The sequence below is a fragment of the Mesoplodon bidens genome (genome assembly GCF_964165515.1).
Source record: "Mesoplodon bidens genome assembly, chromosome: 4".
In the NCBI taxonomy this organism is placed as follows: domain Eukaryota; kingdom Metazoa; phylum Chordata; class Mammalia; order Artiodactyla; family Ziphiidae; genus Mesoplodon; species Mesoplodon bidens.
In genome coordinates this window covers 141,538,987-141,556,438 of record NC_138160.1, presented here as the reverse complement: position 1 = coordinate 141,556,438, position 17,452 = coordinate 141,538,987, and the positions used below count along the sequence as shown (strand labels likewise).

Below are 17,452 nucleotides of genomic sequence, written 5' to 3'. Positions count from 1 at the left end.
AAATGGAATTGTACAATATTTGTCCTTTTGTGTCTGGCTTATTTCACTTAGCATACTGTCCTCACGTTGAAGCAGGTGTCAGAAATTCCCTCCTTTTTCAGGACTAATATTCCATTCTGTATTTATACATTTTATATACATCCATTCATCTCATCTGTTAACAGACATTTGGGTTGCTTCCACATTTTGCCTATTACGAATAATGCTGCTGTGAACATGGGTGTACAAATATCTGTTCATGACCCTGCTTTCAGTTCTTTTGGGTGTATATCCAGAAGCAGAATTGCAGGATCTTATGGTAATTCGGGGAACTGCCATACCATTTTCTATATTTTTCATCCCCACCAACAGTGCACAAAGATTCCAATTTCTCTACATCCTCATGTATACTTGTTTGGGGGTTTTTTTGTATTTTATTTATGTATTTATTTTTATAGTAGGCATCTTAATGGGTATGAAGTGGGGGGCTAATTCTTTTTATATCATGTCATTTTGAATAAAGGTGCCCTGGATTCTACCATTTGAGTACTGAACTTGATCTTCCTTCCAACACAGACTGCTTTTTTTTTTTTTTGGTAACAACCTTATAATATATATATAATTTTTATTTATTTATTTATTTTTGCTGTGTTGGGTCTTCGTTTCCGTGCGAGGGCTTTCTCTAGTTGTGCAAGCGGGGGCCACTCTTCATCGTGGTGTGCGGGCCTCTGACTATCGCGGCCTCTCTTGTTGCGGAGCACAGGCTCCAGACATGCAGGCTCAGTCTGTGGCTCACGGGCCTAGTTGCTCTGCGGCCTGTGGGATCCTCCCAGACCAGGGCTCGAACCCGTGTCCCCTGAATTAGCAGGCAGACTCTCAACCACTGTGCCACCAGGGAAGCCTCAGACTGCTTTTTACTCTTAGCCAATTTAGTCCAACACTTCCCCAGAGCTGCATCTTTAAGCCTGCTTGACCTTTAGAATCCCAGGGGGATGCTTCCATTATGAAACTCACAGAGTACCAGGCATTGTTCTGCCAGCCTTTCAGAGCCTTAGCTCAGTGCTTTTCTAAGTGGTCTCCGGACCATCAGCATCACTAGAGATGCTGTTAGAAACGTCAGTTCTCCAACCCCACCCGAGACCTACTGAATCAGAAACGTTGGTGGTGGGACTAATCCTTCTGTACTATAAACCCCTGCCCCGCAGGTGACGCACCCTACCATTTGAAATCTACTCTGTTAGTTCATCAAATCTCCCAGACAAACCCATTTTAAGGGTGAGAAAACTGAGGCTTGCATGGATGGTAAAAGAACTTGCCCAAGGCTCCTTCCCTGGAAATGTTTTTTAACTGATAGATATACTTTTTAATTTTTTTAATTGAAGTGTAGTTGATGCACAATGTTGTGTTAGTTTTAGGTATACAGCAAAGTGATTCAGTTATATGTACATATATAATATATGTATTCTTTTTCAGATTCTTTTCCCTTGTAGGTTATTACAAAATATTGAGTATAGTTCCCTGTGTTATACAATAGGTCCTTGCTGGTTATCTGTTTTATATGTAGTTGTGTGTTTATGTTAATCCCAAACTCCTAATTTATCCCTCTCTTCTCCCTGGAAATTTGAGTTCAGCAAGTGGAAACCAAAAATCTGGATTTCAACACCTCCTTTTCCTATTCTCCACCCCCTCGTACACAGGGGTGATTCTTATGTGGGCAAGACTGGGGCCCCATGTCTCAGAGGAAGGCCTCTATGAGATTTCTGGCTGGCACAGATTCATACAGGTATTGGTTTTCATTTTCTGTTTTGTTTGCAGAGTTAAGATTGCTTCTGTTTATAAACCAGACATGGACCCAGGCTGCAAAACAGTGATTCTTGAAGTGTGGTTCCCTGGATGAGTCTGACCAGCCATATCAGCATCACCTGATAACTTGTTAGAAATGCAAATTCCTGGGCCCCATTCTAGACTTACTCCCAGAAGCTGTGTTTTAATAAGCCCTGTAGGTGATGCTGATGTGCCCTCCATCTGAGAACCACTGGAGTGAAAGTTCCTTCTTTCTCTCACCTCACATCCCTCTGCAATGTGGGTCATGGGGACCATGAGTGAGCAGACCCCAACCTCCCTCAGTTGTTCTTTGACTTAAACCTCACCACCTGGGGCTGGGATTCCTGCCCTTTGTCTCAAGCCAAGCTAGTGCAAGACCTTCTCTGACAACAGGGCTCAACTGTAACCCCACCTTCTTGGAGAAGGTTCCCTCCCACCCCACACCCCTAGCTCAGTTACCTTTACTTTCCCAATGCCTCTGTTATGAGTTTAATTGTCTCCCCTTTGACATATGTCAATTTCATACAACGTGACCTTGTTTGGAAATATGGTTGGTGCTGATGTAATTAGTTAAGTCACAATGAGGTCATACTGGGGTAGGGTGGGTGTAACTGAGTAGGACCCTATGAAGCCTTCCCAGCATAGACCCCCACCCATGTCCTCCGCCTTCCTTTTGTCTGTAGAAAAACTTTAGTCAGAGTAAATTTAAAAAAAAAAAGGAAATTTAATCAGAGAAGAGAGAAAACGCAAAAAGAAAGGAAAACTGTCAAGCAAGACAAAATAACAATATTTTAGCCATCAAACAAAGTCAAGGACCTTTATTTCCTCCTCCAGGGCTATAGATAATATTCTGTCCATATCCTTTGAGCTGTTTTGCAGATACTGAAACTCCCACCAGGTGGAAGAGGTTTACTGTATGTTGCCCACAGCACATAGACTGGTTGGAACCAGAAGGTTGATGATGCAGACTCCCAATTACCTCACCACCAACCAATCAGAAGAATGTCCACGAGCTGACCATGCCCTGCTCCCTGAACACTATAAGACTCCTCACTACACCCTCCAGGGTGGGACACACAGTCTTGAGGGCATTAGCCCAATGTGGCCCCCTTTGCTTGGCAGAGCAATAAAGCGATTTTTTTCTACTTCACCCAAAACTCTGTCTCCAAGATTTAATCCAGCACCGGTGTACAGAGGCCAAATTTTGGCAACGTGGGTCTCTAATCCAGTATGACTGGTGTCCTTATAGAAAAGAGAAATATGGACACAGACAGGCACACATAGAAAACCATGTGAAGATGAAGGCAGAGATGGAGTGAGGCTACCAGAAGCCAGGGAATGCCAAAGGTTGCCAGCAAATCACCAGAAGCTAAGAGAGAGGCATGGAACATTCTTCTTCATAGCACTCAGAAGAAACCAACCTTGCAGACACCTTGCTCTCAGATTTCTGGTCCCCAGAGCTGTGAGACGACATTTCTGTCATTTAAGCCTCCAGTCAGTGGTACTTCGTTATGGCAGCCCCAGGAAAAGAATACAAACCTCTCATCTCTCTGTACTGTGCTTCTACTTTCCCTGTGCCATGGGCCTGCTGTGTCCTCAAAGCCTGCAGGGGTACATGGCAGGGACTCAACAAATAAAAGCCCAATGAGTGACTGAGTGACCCTCCCAGGGGAGGCAGAAAGAAGGTAGGACTGTGTTAAGGAAGAGGAATCATGGACCTGGACCCACCTCCTCTGCTGTGTGGCTCTGGGAAAATCCTGACCCCCTCTGAACCTCAGTTTTCTCCTCAATAAAATGGGGCCTACAAACAGCCCATGCAGCTCAATATCAAAAAATAAATAATGACCCAATTGAAAAAAGGGCTGAAGATCTAAACAAACATTTCTCCAAAGAAGACATACAGATGGCCAAAAACACATGAAAATGTGCTCAACATCACAAATTACTAGAGAAATGCAAATCAGAACTACAATGAGGTACCACCTCACCCCAGTCAGAATGGCCATCATCAAAAAAATCTACAAAAATAGGGGCTTCCCTTGTGGCGCAGTGGTTGAGAGTCCGCCTGCCAATGTAAGGGACACGGGTTCGTGCCCCGGTCCGGGAAGATCCCACATGCCGCGGAGCGGCTGGGCCCGTGAGCCATGGCCGCTGAGCCTGCGCATCTGGAGCCTGTGCTCTGCAACGGGAGAGGCCACAGCAGTGAGAGGCCTGAGTACCGCAAAAAAAAAAAAAAAAAAAGAAGACCCCTGCTCATTATTTAGCTCTATTAATATGACCCAATCTTATTCTCAGAGTGATTCCTTGTACATGCCAGTGTGCTCACTCTCACCTCAGGGCCTTTGCACTGGTTGTCCTCTGTGTCCTCTGTATCCTCCTTCACTTTTTTTAATTAAATTAAAATTTATTTATTTATTTTTAATTTTATTTATTTATTTATTTATTTTTGGCTGTGTTGGGTCTTCATTTCTGTGCGAGGGCTTTCTCTAGTTGTGGCAAGCGGGGACCACTCTTCATCGCAGTGTGCGGGCCTCTCACTATCGTGGCCTCTCTTGTTGCGGAGCACAGGCTCCAGACACGCAGGCTCAGTACCTGTGGCTCACGAGCTTAGCTGCTCCACGGCATGTGGAATCCTCCTAGACCAGGGCTCAAACCCGTGTCCCCTGCATTAGCAGGCAGATTCTCAACGACTGCGCCACCAGGGAAGCCCCAAATTAAAAAATTTTTAAACATCTTTATTGGAGTATAATTGCTTTAAATGGTATGTTAGTTTCTGCTTTATAACAAAGTGAATCAGCTATACATATACACATATCCCCATATCTCCTCCCTCTTGCATCTCCCTCCCACCCTCCCTATCCCACCCCTCTAGGTGGTCACAACACACTGAGCTGATCTCCCTGTGCTAAGTGGCTGCTTTCCACTAGCTACCTATTTTACATCTGGTAGTATTATTAGTCCATGCCACTCTCTCACTTTGTCCCAGCTTACCCTTCTACCTCCCCACATCCTCAAGTCCATTCTCTACATCTACATCTTTATTCCTGTCCTGCCCCTAGATTCTTCATAACCTAATTTAATTTTTAAAAAATTTTTATTGGAGTATAGTTGAATTACAATGTTGTGTTAGTTTCTGCTGTACAGCAAAGTGAGTCAGTTATACATGTACATATATCCAGTCTTTTTTAGATTCTTTCCCCATATGGGTCATTACAGAGTATTGAGTAGAGTTCCTTGTACTATATGGTAGGTCCTTATTAATTATCTATTTTATATAAGAGTGGAAAAGAAGATGTACTACATACACACAATGGAATATTACTCAGCCATAAAAAAGAAAAGAACAAAATAATGCCAATTGCAGCAACATGGATGGACCTAGAGCTTGTCATAATGAGTGAAGTAAGTGAGACACAGAAAGACAAATATGATATTGCTTATATGTGGAATCTAAAAAAATGGTACAAATGAACTTATTTATAAAACAGAGAGTCACAGATGTAAAAAACAAACTATGGTTACCAGGGGGGAAGGGAGGGGGAGGGATGAATTGTGAGACTGGGATTAACATATACACCTCCTTCACTTTTTAAGGTCCTTAAACCAAATGTCCCCTTCTCAGAGAGATCTTCCCTAACTACTTAATTTAAAACTGCCGTCCTATATACAGCACAGTGACTATGGTTAATCATACAGTACTGCATATTTGAAAGTTGCTTAGAAGTTCTCATCACAAGAAAAAAAATTTTGTAACTATGTATGGTGACAGATGTGAACTAGACTTACTATGATCATTTTGCAGTATATTCAAACATTGAATCATTATGTTGTATCCTTGAAACTAATATAATGTTATAATATAGTCAATTATACCTCAATAAAGATAATAATAATATAAATCAAAAATCTTGTTTGTACAAAAACTTGTATGTAAATGTTCATAGTGGCATTATTCATGACATCCAGAAAGTGGAAACAATCCAAGTGTCCATCAACTGATGAATGGATAAACAAAATGTGGTATCTCGACACATATATCCAAAATATAATGGAGTATTATTTGGTTATATAAAGAAATGAAGTATAAACCTTGAAAACATTATGCTAGGTGAAAAAGGCCAGTCACAAAGACCATATATTGTGTATTCCACTTATGAAAAATGCCCAGAATCAGCAAATCTATAGAGACAGAAAATAGATTAGTGGTTGCCCAGGGCAGAGGGTTGTGGAGTTTGGGTGAAATGGGGTCTAAGGACTGTCATTGAGTATGGGGTTTCTTTTTGGGGTAATGGAAATGCTTTAAATTTGATTGTGGTGATGGTTGCACAGCGCTGTGAATAGATTAAAAACCATTGAATTGTATACTTTAAATGAGTGAATGATATATGAATTATATCTCAATAAAGCTGTTAAAAAGAAAACTAGAATATACCCCTCCACCTTCATCCCTACTTTGTTCCTCAAAAGTGGGATCTTATATCTTTCTTAATTTGCTTATTGAGGGAATTCCTGATGGTCTAGTGGTTAGTACTCCGAGGTTTCACTGCTGAGGGCACTGTCGGGGAACTAAGATCCCGCATGCCCCGCAGCGCAGCCAAAAAAGAAAAAAAATTGATTATATTCATGGACTCTGACACTAGAATGTTAGCTCCTGGAGGACAGATTTTTTGGGGTTGATTCACCAATTAGTCCACTGTATTTCCAGGCATAAGACTTAGCAACATCGTAGGCGCCCAATGAATATCTGCTATGGGAATGCTGCGTGTCCCAAAAGTCTAATTACTCTGTCAGTCTTGTCTCTCCACCTTCACCCTGGCCTCCTTCTCCAAGTCCTGCCTTGATCCCCACCGCTCAGATGAAGTGGACACGACAACCTATCTTGTTCCAAGTTGGCCTCTGGGCTCCATACACATTTGTTGTTGTATTTTTGATCAGGATCACAGTATCTTCCATTCTCTCTCTCTCTCTCTCTCTCTCTCTCTCTCTCTCTCTCTCTCCCCCTACCCCAGAAAGAACAAGAACCCTCTGGGCCTTCCCTATTTGGACCCCAGAGACAGTGCTGGTCCTGGGTGCGGTGGGAAGAGGGGGCAGAGATTTGGTAAATCCTGAGGATGGGATGGTTGGGAAACTCAGAACACTTAAGGCCACTTTCCTAATGTGCCCCAAGTTGGGAAGCCTTTGGGAAGCTTAATCTGTGGCTCCCCTGTGGTGAACGGGCTGAGGTGGGGGTGGGGTAAGGAACAAAGAGCAGCAAGTCTGTGCCTGGTACCACTGAGACCCTTCCTGGAAACTTCGGTTCCAAGGAAACTTCGGTTCCAAGGACTTGAGGGGCATGAGACGTCCTAGCTATGTGTTTCTGCTGTCCCCGTGTGTCTCAACTTGGAACTGCATGAATTCAGAGTGTCAATACCAGCACCCAAGGCCAGCTTTGAGAATGCCGCCCTCAATCTCCCGTGACACCGAGGGCCAATCCGCCTGAAAAGATGCCTCTAGGAGGATGTCGGTGCATCAGGCAGCCTCTAAAGTGGCTAACATCCCAAAGATCCCTGCCCGCTGCTATTTACTCCGTGTGTAATGGCATCTCCTTGAATATGGGCGGGACATGTGACTTGCTTCCAACAAATGGAATACAGCAAAAATGATAAAAACTCATTCTGATATTGGATTATAAAGATTGCGATTTCATCTTGTTGTACCCTCCTCCTTCTCATCTTCGCTCATCCCTTCCTCCCCCCCCTCCCTTTTTCCCTCCCTCCCTGCCTCTCTCTCTCTGCCTCAGTCTCTCTCCCTTTCTGTCTCTGTCTTTCTGCCCTATAAAAAGGTCCATATGTCCAGGAACTGTCACCAATCAGCAGAGAACTGAGATCTGAGGTTAGAAACAGATCTCCTATTGTTGGTCAAGATATTAGATGACCACAGTCTCTGCTAGCATCTTTTTTAAAAAAGCTTTTTATTTTAGATTGGAGTATAGCTGATTAACAATGTTGTGATATTTTCAGGTGCACAGCAAAGCAACTCAGCCATACATATACATGTATCCATTCTCCCCCAAACTCCTTTCCCATCTAGGCTGTCACATAGCATTGAGCAGAGCTCCCTGTGCTATACAGTAGGTCCTTGTTGGTTATCTATTTCAAATATAACAGTGTGTGCATGTCAATCCCAAACTCCCTAACTACCCCTTCCCCCCAGCCTTTCTCTCTGGTAACCATAAGTTTGTTCTCTAAGTCTGTGAGTCTGTTTCTGTTTGTAAATAAGTTTCTTTGTATCATTTCTTTTTAGATTCCACATATAAGTGATATCATAGGATATTTCTCTTTCTCTGTCTGACTTACTTCACTCAGTATGACAATCTTTAGGTCCATCCATGTTGCTGCAAATGGAATTATTTCATTCTTTTTAATGGCTGAGTAATAATCCATTGTATATATGCACCACATCTTTATCCATTTCTCTGTTGATAGACATTTAGGTTGCTTCCATGTCTTGGCTATTGTAAACAGTGCTGCAATGAACGTTGGGGTGCATGTATCCTTTGGGACCATGTTTTGCTCTGGATATATGCCCAGGAGCGGGATTGCTGGGTCATATGGTAGCTCTATTTTTAGTTTTTTAGGGAACCTCCATACTGTTCTTCACAGTGGCTGTGCCAGTTTACATTCCCACCAACAGTGTAGGAGGGTTCCTTTCTCTCCACACTGTCTCCAGCATTTGTTGTTTGTGGATTTTTTGATGATGGCCATTCTCACTGGTGTGAGGTGGTATCTCATTGTAGTTTTGACTTGCATTTCTCTAATAATTCGTGATGTTGAACATCTTTTCATATGCCTCTTAGCCATCTGTATGTCTTCTTTGGAGAAATGACTATTTAGGTCTTCTGCCCGTTTCTTGATTGGGTTGTTTGTTTTGATTATATTGAGCTGCATGGGCTGTTTGTAAATTTTGGAGACTAATCCCTTGTCAGTCACATCATTTGCAAATATTTTCTCCCAATCTGTGGGTTGTCTTTTCATTTTGTTTATGGTTTCCTTTGCTGTGCAAAAGCTTTTGAGTTTAATTAGGTCCCATTTGTCTATTTTTGTTTTTATTTCCATTACTCTGGGAGATGGATCAAAAAAGATATGGCTGTGATTTATGTCAGAGAGTGTTCTGCCTATGTTTCGCTCTAGGAGTTTTATAGTGTCTGGTCTCACATTCAGGTCTTAATTTTGAGCTTATTTTTGTGTATGATGTTAAAGAATTATCTAATTTCATTTTTTTTACATGTAGCTGTCCAGTTTTCCCAGCACCATTTGTTGACGAGACTATCTTTCCACCATTGTATAGTCTTGCCTCCTTTGTCATAGATTAATTGACAATAGGTGTGTGGGTTTATTTCTGAGCTTTCTAGCCGGTTCCATTGGTCTATATTTCTATAGAAATACCATAGTGTTTTGATGACTATAGCTTTGTAGTATAGTCTGAAGTCAAGGAGCCTGATTCCTCCAGCTCCGTTTTTCTTTCTCAATATTGCTTTGGCTATTCGGGGTCTTTTGTGTTTCCATACAAATCGTGAATTTTTTGGTTCTTGTTCTGTGAAAAATGCCATTGGTAGTTTGATAGGGATTGCACTGAATCTGTAGATGGCTTTGGGTAGTATAGTCATTTTGACAATATTGATTCTTCCAATCCAAGAATATGATATATCTTTCCAACTGTCTTCAATTTCTTTCGATTTCTTTCATCAGTTTCTTATAGTTTTCTCATACAGTTCTTTTGTCTCCTTATGTAGGTTTATTCCTAGGTATTTTATTCTTTTTGATGTGATGGTAAATGGGATTGTTTCTTGAATTTCTCTTCCTGATCTTAACCAGATAAATATATATATATATATATATATTTTTTTTTTTTTTTAGAAAGAACAATGATAAACTTTACTTTAATCAAATTAAAGTCAGGAATATAAAGATTCTGGCTCAGTTTTTCTTTAATTTCCCCATAACACTTATTTTCCTACTGTCTTTGCTGAATTTTAACAGGCATATTATAATATACATTATAATATACTTTTTCTGGGACAGCCTCTATGATTACAAATAAAAAATACACATCCGTAAGTCCTTAAACACCATTTAAAAAGCCAAAGTGTCAATGCTAAATTTTTTATTTTAATGAAAATTCTGAACATTAAATGAGCATAGCTGCATTTACAATGCTGATTTTTAAAAGCTCTCTGAAAATAAAATATAGTAAAATTATTGCTTCCAAAGTTATGTTGACATAATCTATACAAGGCAGAATTGAAACAGTAGCAAACTGCATGAAAGCAGTTACATAACCAATCTTTATCCCTTCTTTTGGCATTTATATGCCTCTACAAAGCTATCATGTTATATAGTCTTTATCTTGAAAGGGATGTCCTGCCATCTAGATACTTAAATTCTATCCATGTTAAGATATATCCTGAGGATATTAGTGTGTTTACCCATGGGAATGACTCTAATTTTGCATGTTAAGCAGTGCAATACACGTTTGACAAAAAAAGAAAATTACAGGCCAATATCACTGATGAACATAGACACAAAAATCCTCAACAAAATACTAGCAATTAGAATCCAACAATACATTAAAAGGATCATATACCATGATCAAGTGGGATTTATCCCAGGGATGCAAGGATTTTCAATATCTGCAAATCTATCAGTGTGATACATCACATCAACAAATTGAATAATAAAAACCATATGACCATCTCAATAGGTGCAGAAAAAGCTTTTGACAAAATTCAACACCATTATGATAACAACTCTCCAGAAAGTGGGCATAGAGGGAACATACCTCAACATAACAAAGGCCACATGAGACAAACCTATAGCTAACATCATATTTAATGGTGAAAAGCTGAAAGCATTTCCTCTAAGATCAGGAACAAGGCAAGGATGTTCACTATAATCACTTTTTTTTTTTTTTTTTTTTGCGGTAGGCGGGCCTCTCACTGTTGTGGCCTCTCCCGTTGCGGAGCACAGGCTCCGGACGCGCAGGCTCAGCAGCCATGGCTCACGGACCCAGCCGCTCTGCGGCATGTGGGATCCTCCCGGACCGGGGCATGAACCCGTGTCCCCTGCATCGGCGGGTGGACTCTCAACCACTGCGCCACCATGGAAGCCCCACTATAACCACTTTTATTCAACATAGTTTTGGAAGTCCTAGCTATGGCAATCAGAGAAGAAAAAGAAATAAAGGGAATCCAAATTGTAAAAGAAGGAGTTAAACTGTCACTGTTTGCAGATGACATGATACTATACATAGAAAATCCTAAAGGCTACCAGAAAACTATTAGAGCTCATCAATGAATTTGGTAAAGTTGCAGGCTACAAAAGTAATACCCAGAAATCTGTTGCATTTCTATACACTAACAACGAAAGATCAGAAAGAGAAATCCCCTTACTAGCATTTTGACTGCAGCCTTATCAGAGACCCTGAGCAAGTTACCCAGCTAAGCCACGCCCAGTTTCCTGACCTACAGAGACTATAAGATAATAACTGTTGGTTGTTTTAAGCTGAGTTCTATGTTGGGTTTATAATGCTTGCAGGACTTTGTTCAAGGATTAAGACGAGAACAAATCTAAATATATATTAAAAAGCATGGACAGCTCCTTAAAACTTACTTAAATACTGACTTGTGCCTGACTTTGCATGTACAATTCCCTTCGTCTGGCACACTGTTTCCACCTCCTTCATAGGAATACTTCTCTCTTGGCCTAATTCAGAGCTCAGATCAGAAGCCACCTTAATAGAGACCGGTTGCTCTCAGAAATCCCAAGACTAAAATACCACCCCCATCTACCTCTGTCACATGCCCTTCGATATGCCTTCGAAGTCCTTCTCACCATTGGTAATTATCTGGCACATTGATGATGTGATGATCCTTAAAGATTGTTTATGGTGATACTCAATGCTTCTAACAGTAAGGTCATATCCCCCGGAATAACAATACATGTGCATTCAATTTGCCTCCTTTTTAAAAAACCAGTTCCATCAAGTGACCTATATAAACAATCCTGCTTTGAATGAGCTTGTTTCAAGCTAATATGTCCTTCTCAAATGATAATTCATTTAATTTTTTTACACTTAAAAAAATAAGTTTATTTATTTTATTTTTATTTATTTTTGGCTGCTTTGGGTCTTTGTTGCCACGTGCGGGCTTTCTCTAGTTGCAGCGAGCGGGGGCTACTCTTCGTTGCAGTGTGTGGGCTTCTCATTGTGGTGGCTTCTCTTGTTTCAGAGCATGGGCTCTAAGTGTGCAGGCTTCAGTAGTTGTGGCTCACGGGCTCTAGAGCGCAGACTCAGTAGTTGTGGCACACGGGCTTAGTTGCTCCGCCGTATGTGGGATCTTCCCAGACCAGGGCTCGAACCATGTCCCCTGCATTGGCAGGCAGATTCTTAACCACTGCGCCACCAGGGAAACCCTCAAATGGTAATTTATTTTTAAAACTTACATTGAATACAAGAGTGGGAGAAGAATAAGGTTGTAGATGAGGTAGGATTGACCAGAGGTTGGTAGTTATGTGGCCAGGGAAAGAGGTATACAGGAGTTCATTAAACAATTATGTCAATATTGTGTGTGTTAAAAATTTCTGTTAAAAAAAGTTTAAATAAATAGTTGAAATGGTGTCAAAAAGAAAACAAAGAAAGAAAGAAAGGAAAGCAACAAAAGCAAATTCGAGATACAATTATTCGAAGCCATTCTGCTTAGATGATGTCAGCTCCTTAGTGCCATTTGAAAATTTCTGGCCCCATTCAAAGTCACTGCTCATTCCATTTTAGTTGTAAATCTCTGTATGAGTATTAGGACTACTCCACTATAGACACAGATATAATGAATTGCCTTCATAGGGACTTTAGAATGATGAAATGAGACAGCACAAAGAAACGTGGTAAGGTGGCACAAGGAAAATGCGCAATGACTAGCTCTCATTTCTGGTATCAGCAGTGTTACTACTTACATGCATTCCATAGGTATATATTGAGAATGAGACATGCCTCAACTTTCCTCTGGTTTAGAGGTTCATGATTCAGTTGATTGATATTTTCCTCTTTGTCTATGAAGATATATTCCATCAAGTGATTGTCCCTCGCTTTTTTTTTCATTTCCAATTGTATTATAAGATTGGCTCCTCACTTTCTTTTTTCTTTTTTAAAATAAATTTTTTTATTTTATTTATTTAGTTTTTGCTGCATTGGGTCTTTGTTGCTGTGCGTGGGCTTTCTCTAATTGCAGAGAGCAGGGGCTACTCTTCGTTGCGGTGTGAGGGCTTCTCATTGTGGTGGCTTCTCTTGTTGTGGAGCATGGGCTCTAGGCGTGTGGGCTTCAGTAGTTGTGGTGCGCAGGCTCAGTAGTTGTGGCTCATGGGCTCTAGAGTGCATACTCAGTAGTTGTGGCACACGGGCTTAGTTGCTCTGCATCATGTGGGATCTTCCCGGACCAGGGTTTGAACCCATGACCGCTGCATTGGCAGGCAGAGTCTTAAGCACTGCACCACCAAGGAAGTTCCAGTTCCTCACTTTCTTAATTCATGGTCTGAATCTCTTTCTCCCTTGTGCCTCGCATAACTTTTGTCTAGCACAAGCCATCTTGCTCCCTCAGAAGAGAAGATAAATGATAGGAAAGGGGTAGGGGCTGTACAACTCATCCACATGCTCCCTGACTTTGGTCCCTGGAAGTCAAGTTAGCTGGCTGGTTCCTTGGAAAAAGGCTGCACTCTTAGGTTGATCCTAAAAGCCCTTAGGACCTGGCATCATTTGCCATGACTGGACTTTTCACTTCACAAATGCATGCTTCTGTAGTTCTCTCACCTTTTCACATGTTGTTTTGTTTTTCTGAGATACTCTTTCTTCTCGTTTTGCCTGAACAACACCATCTTATCCTTTGGGTTTGGGGGTCACTTCTCCCAGGAGACCTTCCCTGATTCTCCCTTCCAGACTCTGTTGGGTGTTCTTACTATACTATCCTCCCTCTCATGTTCATGTTCCATTCTACTATAACGAAGTGTACGATATCTTCTCTCACTCTCAACTATAATTCAAACTATAGGGATTTTTGCTACTCCTGTTCATGACTCTATAACCAGCATCTAACATCAAACCCAGAATATATACTTAATATATATTTGTTGAGTGCTCAATGGATCTGAATGGATAAATCCAATCTGCTAGAACTAGACTGCTCCTGGTAGAAATACAGCATGAGTCATATCCCAGTGGACCCTTAGTGGTCTCAGTAATTGAGAAAACAGTTACAGGGCTATCTTGAGGTTACCTTTCAAGCTTCAGCGATTCAAAATCTAAAGTGGTTACTCTCCCAAACCATGCAGTTCCAGATTTTTGCCCAAGAATCCAGATGTTTACATCTTAACCCCCTGGAAGGTTCCAGATGCCCTGGTGGTCAGGAAGATGAGGTGATTTTTCTGTTGATGAGCTTCAGCAGGGCCCCCTTCAGGTCTCTGTTCCTCAGGCTGTAAATAAATGGGTTCAGCATGGGCGTGACCTCAGTGTACATTACAGCAGATGCTTTCTCCTTCAAGGCTGTGTGGACAGATGAAGGACAAAGGTAGACCCCAATTGTGGTCCCATAGAAGAGTACAACCACAGAGAGGTGGGAGCTGCAGGTGGAAAAGCCTTTCTTCCTGCTGCCTGCAGAGGGCAACTTCAAGATGGCCACAATTATGTGAACATAGGAGGCCAGGATGCAGATGAAATGTGTGGTTATCACTATTCCTGCCACAGTGAACACAAAAATCTTGTTCACAGAGGTGTCAGTGCATGAAAGTCTCAGGAGGGGAGTGAGGTCACAGAAGTAGTGAGGCAACCTATTGTTGCCACAGAAAACCAGATGGGCCATCAGGAGAATGTGGGTGAGGGAGATGAAGCAGGAAAACACCCATGGGCCACCAGCCAGTGGGCCACAGAGACGTGGGCTCATGATGGTGGTATAGTATAAGGGGTGACATATAGCTACAAACCTGTCATAATCCATTACGGCTATTAAGGTACTGTCCATGATGCCAAAGAAATGGAGAAAGTACATTTGGGTCAGGCAGCAAGGATATGAGATGGATTTGTTCCTGATCTGTATGTTCACTAGCATCTTGGGGACAGTGTTGGTGGCCAGGCAGAAATCAACCATGGAGAGATTGGCTAAGAAGAAGTACATGGGAGTGTGCAGGTGGGAGTCTGAGCTGATGGCCAGTATGATCAACAGGTTCCCCACTACTGTGACCACATACATGCAGAGAAACAGAGCAAAGAGGAGAGTTTCCTGTTCTGGCTTTTCTGAAAGTCCCAGGAGGATAAAATTGGATGCACTTGTTTGGTTGTTTGGTTCCATCAGCATGATTCCCCTAGAAGTATTGAAAGGAGGAAGGTACATGAATGCTATAGAGATGATTCTGGAAGATTAGAAGAGATTACACTCAATTTCCAATCTGGACTAATTACGTTATCAACTTATATACGTATTGCATCTTGAACCTTTGATAAACTGTTTATAGCAATGCATATGTCAAGCCTTGGCTCAAGGCTGACTATTCCTGTTTCAGACAAAGATTGAGAGAGTATAACATGTATGAACCTTTGCTAATAAAACTACTAAAGGATTTACTTCAGGGTAAAACAAGTTGAATCCAGAAAAAAGCATTATCCAAGAAACAATGATCAGCCAAGAAATTGGTATAAATGTAGAAGAAATGTGAACAAAACACTGTTTTAAAATAATAATAATAATAATGAGCATGTATATGTAAGTAAAGTGGATTAAAATAAATGCAAAAATTATATGAGACAAAAGGTATTGAACATTTTGGACTTCCTACATAAAGTATATGTAATTAAACTTTAGGTGTAACTACTAAACTAGTGGGTATAGAATATATAACTTCTAAATTACAGTATGGGTACAACAGAAATAGAGATTTTGATCAAACCACTTTAAGTTAGGAAAGGAGATATAAAGAAGAAAATAAAAATTACAAAACACATGCATAATTACAACAGAAGTTTAAATGGCTTAAGCTGATCATTAAAAAACAGATTCAGGTTGGACAAAGAAACAAAACCCTATTACATCATGTATTCAAGAGATACACCTAAACTATAATGACGTAGAAGGGTTGAAGAAAATTAATGCTAAAAATATACCAAGAAATACTAACCAAAGAGAAGTTGGATAGCTTATTAATATCAGACAAAACATACTTAAGGCAAAGGCATTAAAAAGAATAAAGAAAGTCATTATGTAATAATAAAGGGAATGATTCACCAGAAAGAGAAAAAAAGCTACTAATATACACTTAACAACATAGGCTTACAATATATAAAGAAAAAACCAACAGAACTGTAAGTAAAAAATTATAAACCATATCATAATAGGAAATTTATGATATCTTTTTTAGCAATTGGTAGATCAAGGGGACAAAATTTTGGTCAGGGTATAGAAAATTTGATAACAGAATCAGCTTGATTTGAGCACTACACTAAATTATTAGAAAATCCACTTTCTTTTTAAGGATATATGTCATATCTGCAAAAATTAGGCCACAAAGTAGATCTTAGTGCCAAATGATACATATCAAACAGAGCATGTTCTCTGCTTATAATGTAATCAAATTAGAAATCAATAATAAAAAGATAATCAGTCTCTTCCTATATGTTTGGAAATACTAAAAGCACACTTAATGTATGCATCAAAGAAGACATCATCATTGAAATCAGGAAATATTTATTGTTTTTTTTATTGTTTTTTTTTTTGCGGTACGCGGGCCTCTCACTGCTGCGGCCCCTCCCGCTGCGGAGCACAGGCTCCGGACGCACAGGCCCAGCAGCCATGGCCCACAGGCCCAGCCTCTCTGCGGCACGTGGGATCTTCCTAGACCGGGGCACGAACCCGCGTCCCCTGCATCGGCAGGCGGACTCTCAACCACTGCGCCACCTGGGAAGCCCTGAAATCAGGAAATATTTATAATTAAAAAAAAAAAACCCTAACTAGCATATTCTTATATGCATAATTTAGGAAAGAAAGTTTGAAACCTACAAAACTATTGAAAGTCATGAGAAAACTTAAATAAATGGACATATTATATTTACATAATTGCTCAGTTCAGAATACTTTCTTCCTTTAAAGAACGTTTACTGGTGATGTCAGCAAGATGGTGGAATAAGAGTTTTCTACCATCCTCCCCCCAAAGAACACCAAGTTTGTCCATCACCAATAGACAAGAGCACCTTTGTGGGAGTCTGGGGTCCAGTGGAGAGGTTCCAACACACAAGTGAAGCAAAAAAAATCTGAGATTGAAAACTTTGAAGAGAGGAAGAGGAACAGTTTCACTTTGCTCACATCAGCCCTCCCCCAAAGCAGCACAGCTCAGTGCCAAGAGAGACACCCTCAGCACTTGATTTGTCCCTTAGGGAAAAGTGAGAGTGCGTGAGTGAGTGTCTGTCTCCCCCAGCTGTGTGGAATGCTGTCAAAGAGGCTTATCTCTTGCTTATCCCATCCAGAATACTAAAATGAACTGTATGACTGAGGGCAGAGAGAGGCTGGGAGCACAGCAGGCAGACTCAAAATGCATCAAAAGGATGCAGGTCTTATGAACTGCTTCACAGATTCCATCGGGAA

At 40.9% G+C, this 17,452-nt stretch overlaps 1 protein-coding gene across 1 annotated transcript; it reads right to left on the bottom strand.

The window, feature by feature from the left end:
• Positions 1–14,227: 14,227 nt before the first annotated feature.
• On the bottom strand, positions 14,228–15,175 carry OR1M1 (olfactory receptor family 1 subfamily M member 1; the record flags this gene model as incomplete). Its single annotated transcript, XM_081232526.1, has 1 exon — positions 14,228–15,175. One exon carries the CDS (start codon positions 15,173–15,175, stop codon positions 14,228–14,230), a length of 948 nt encoding a protein of 315 aa, XP_081088652.1.
• Positions 15,176–17,452: the final 2,277 nt, after the last annotated feature.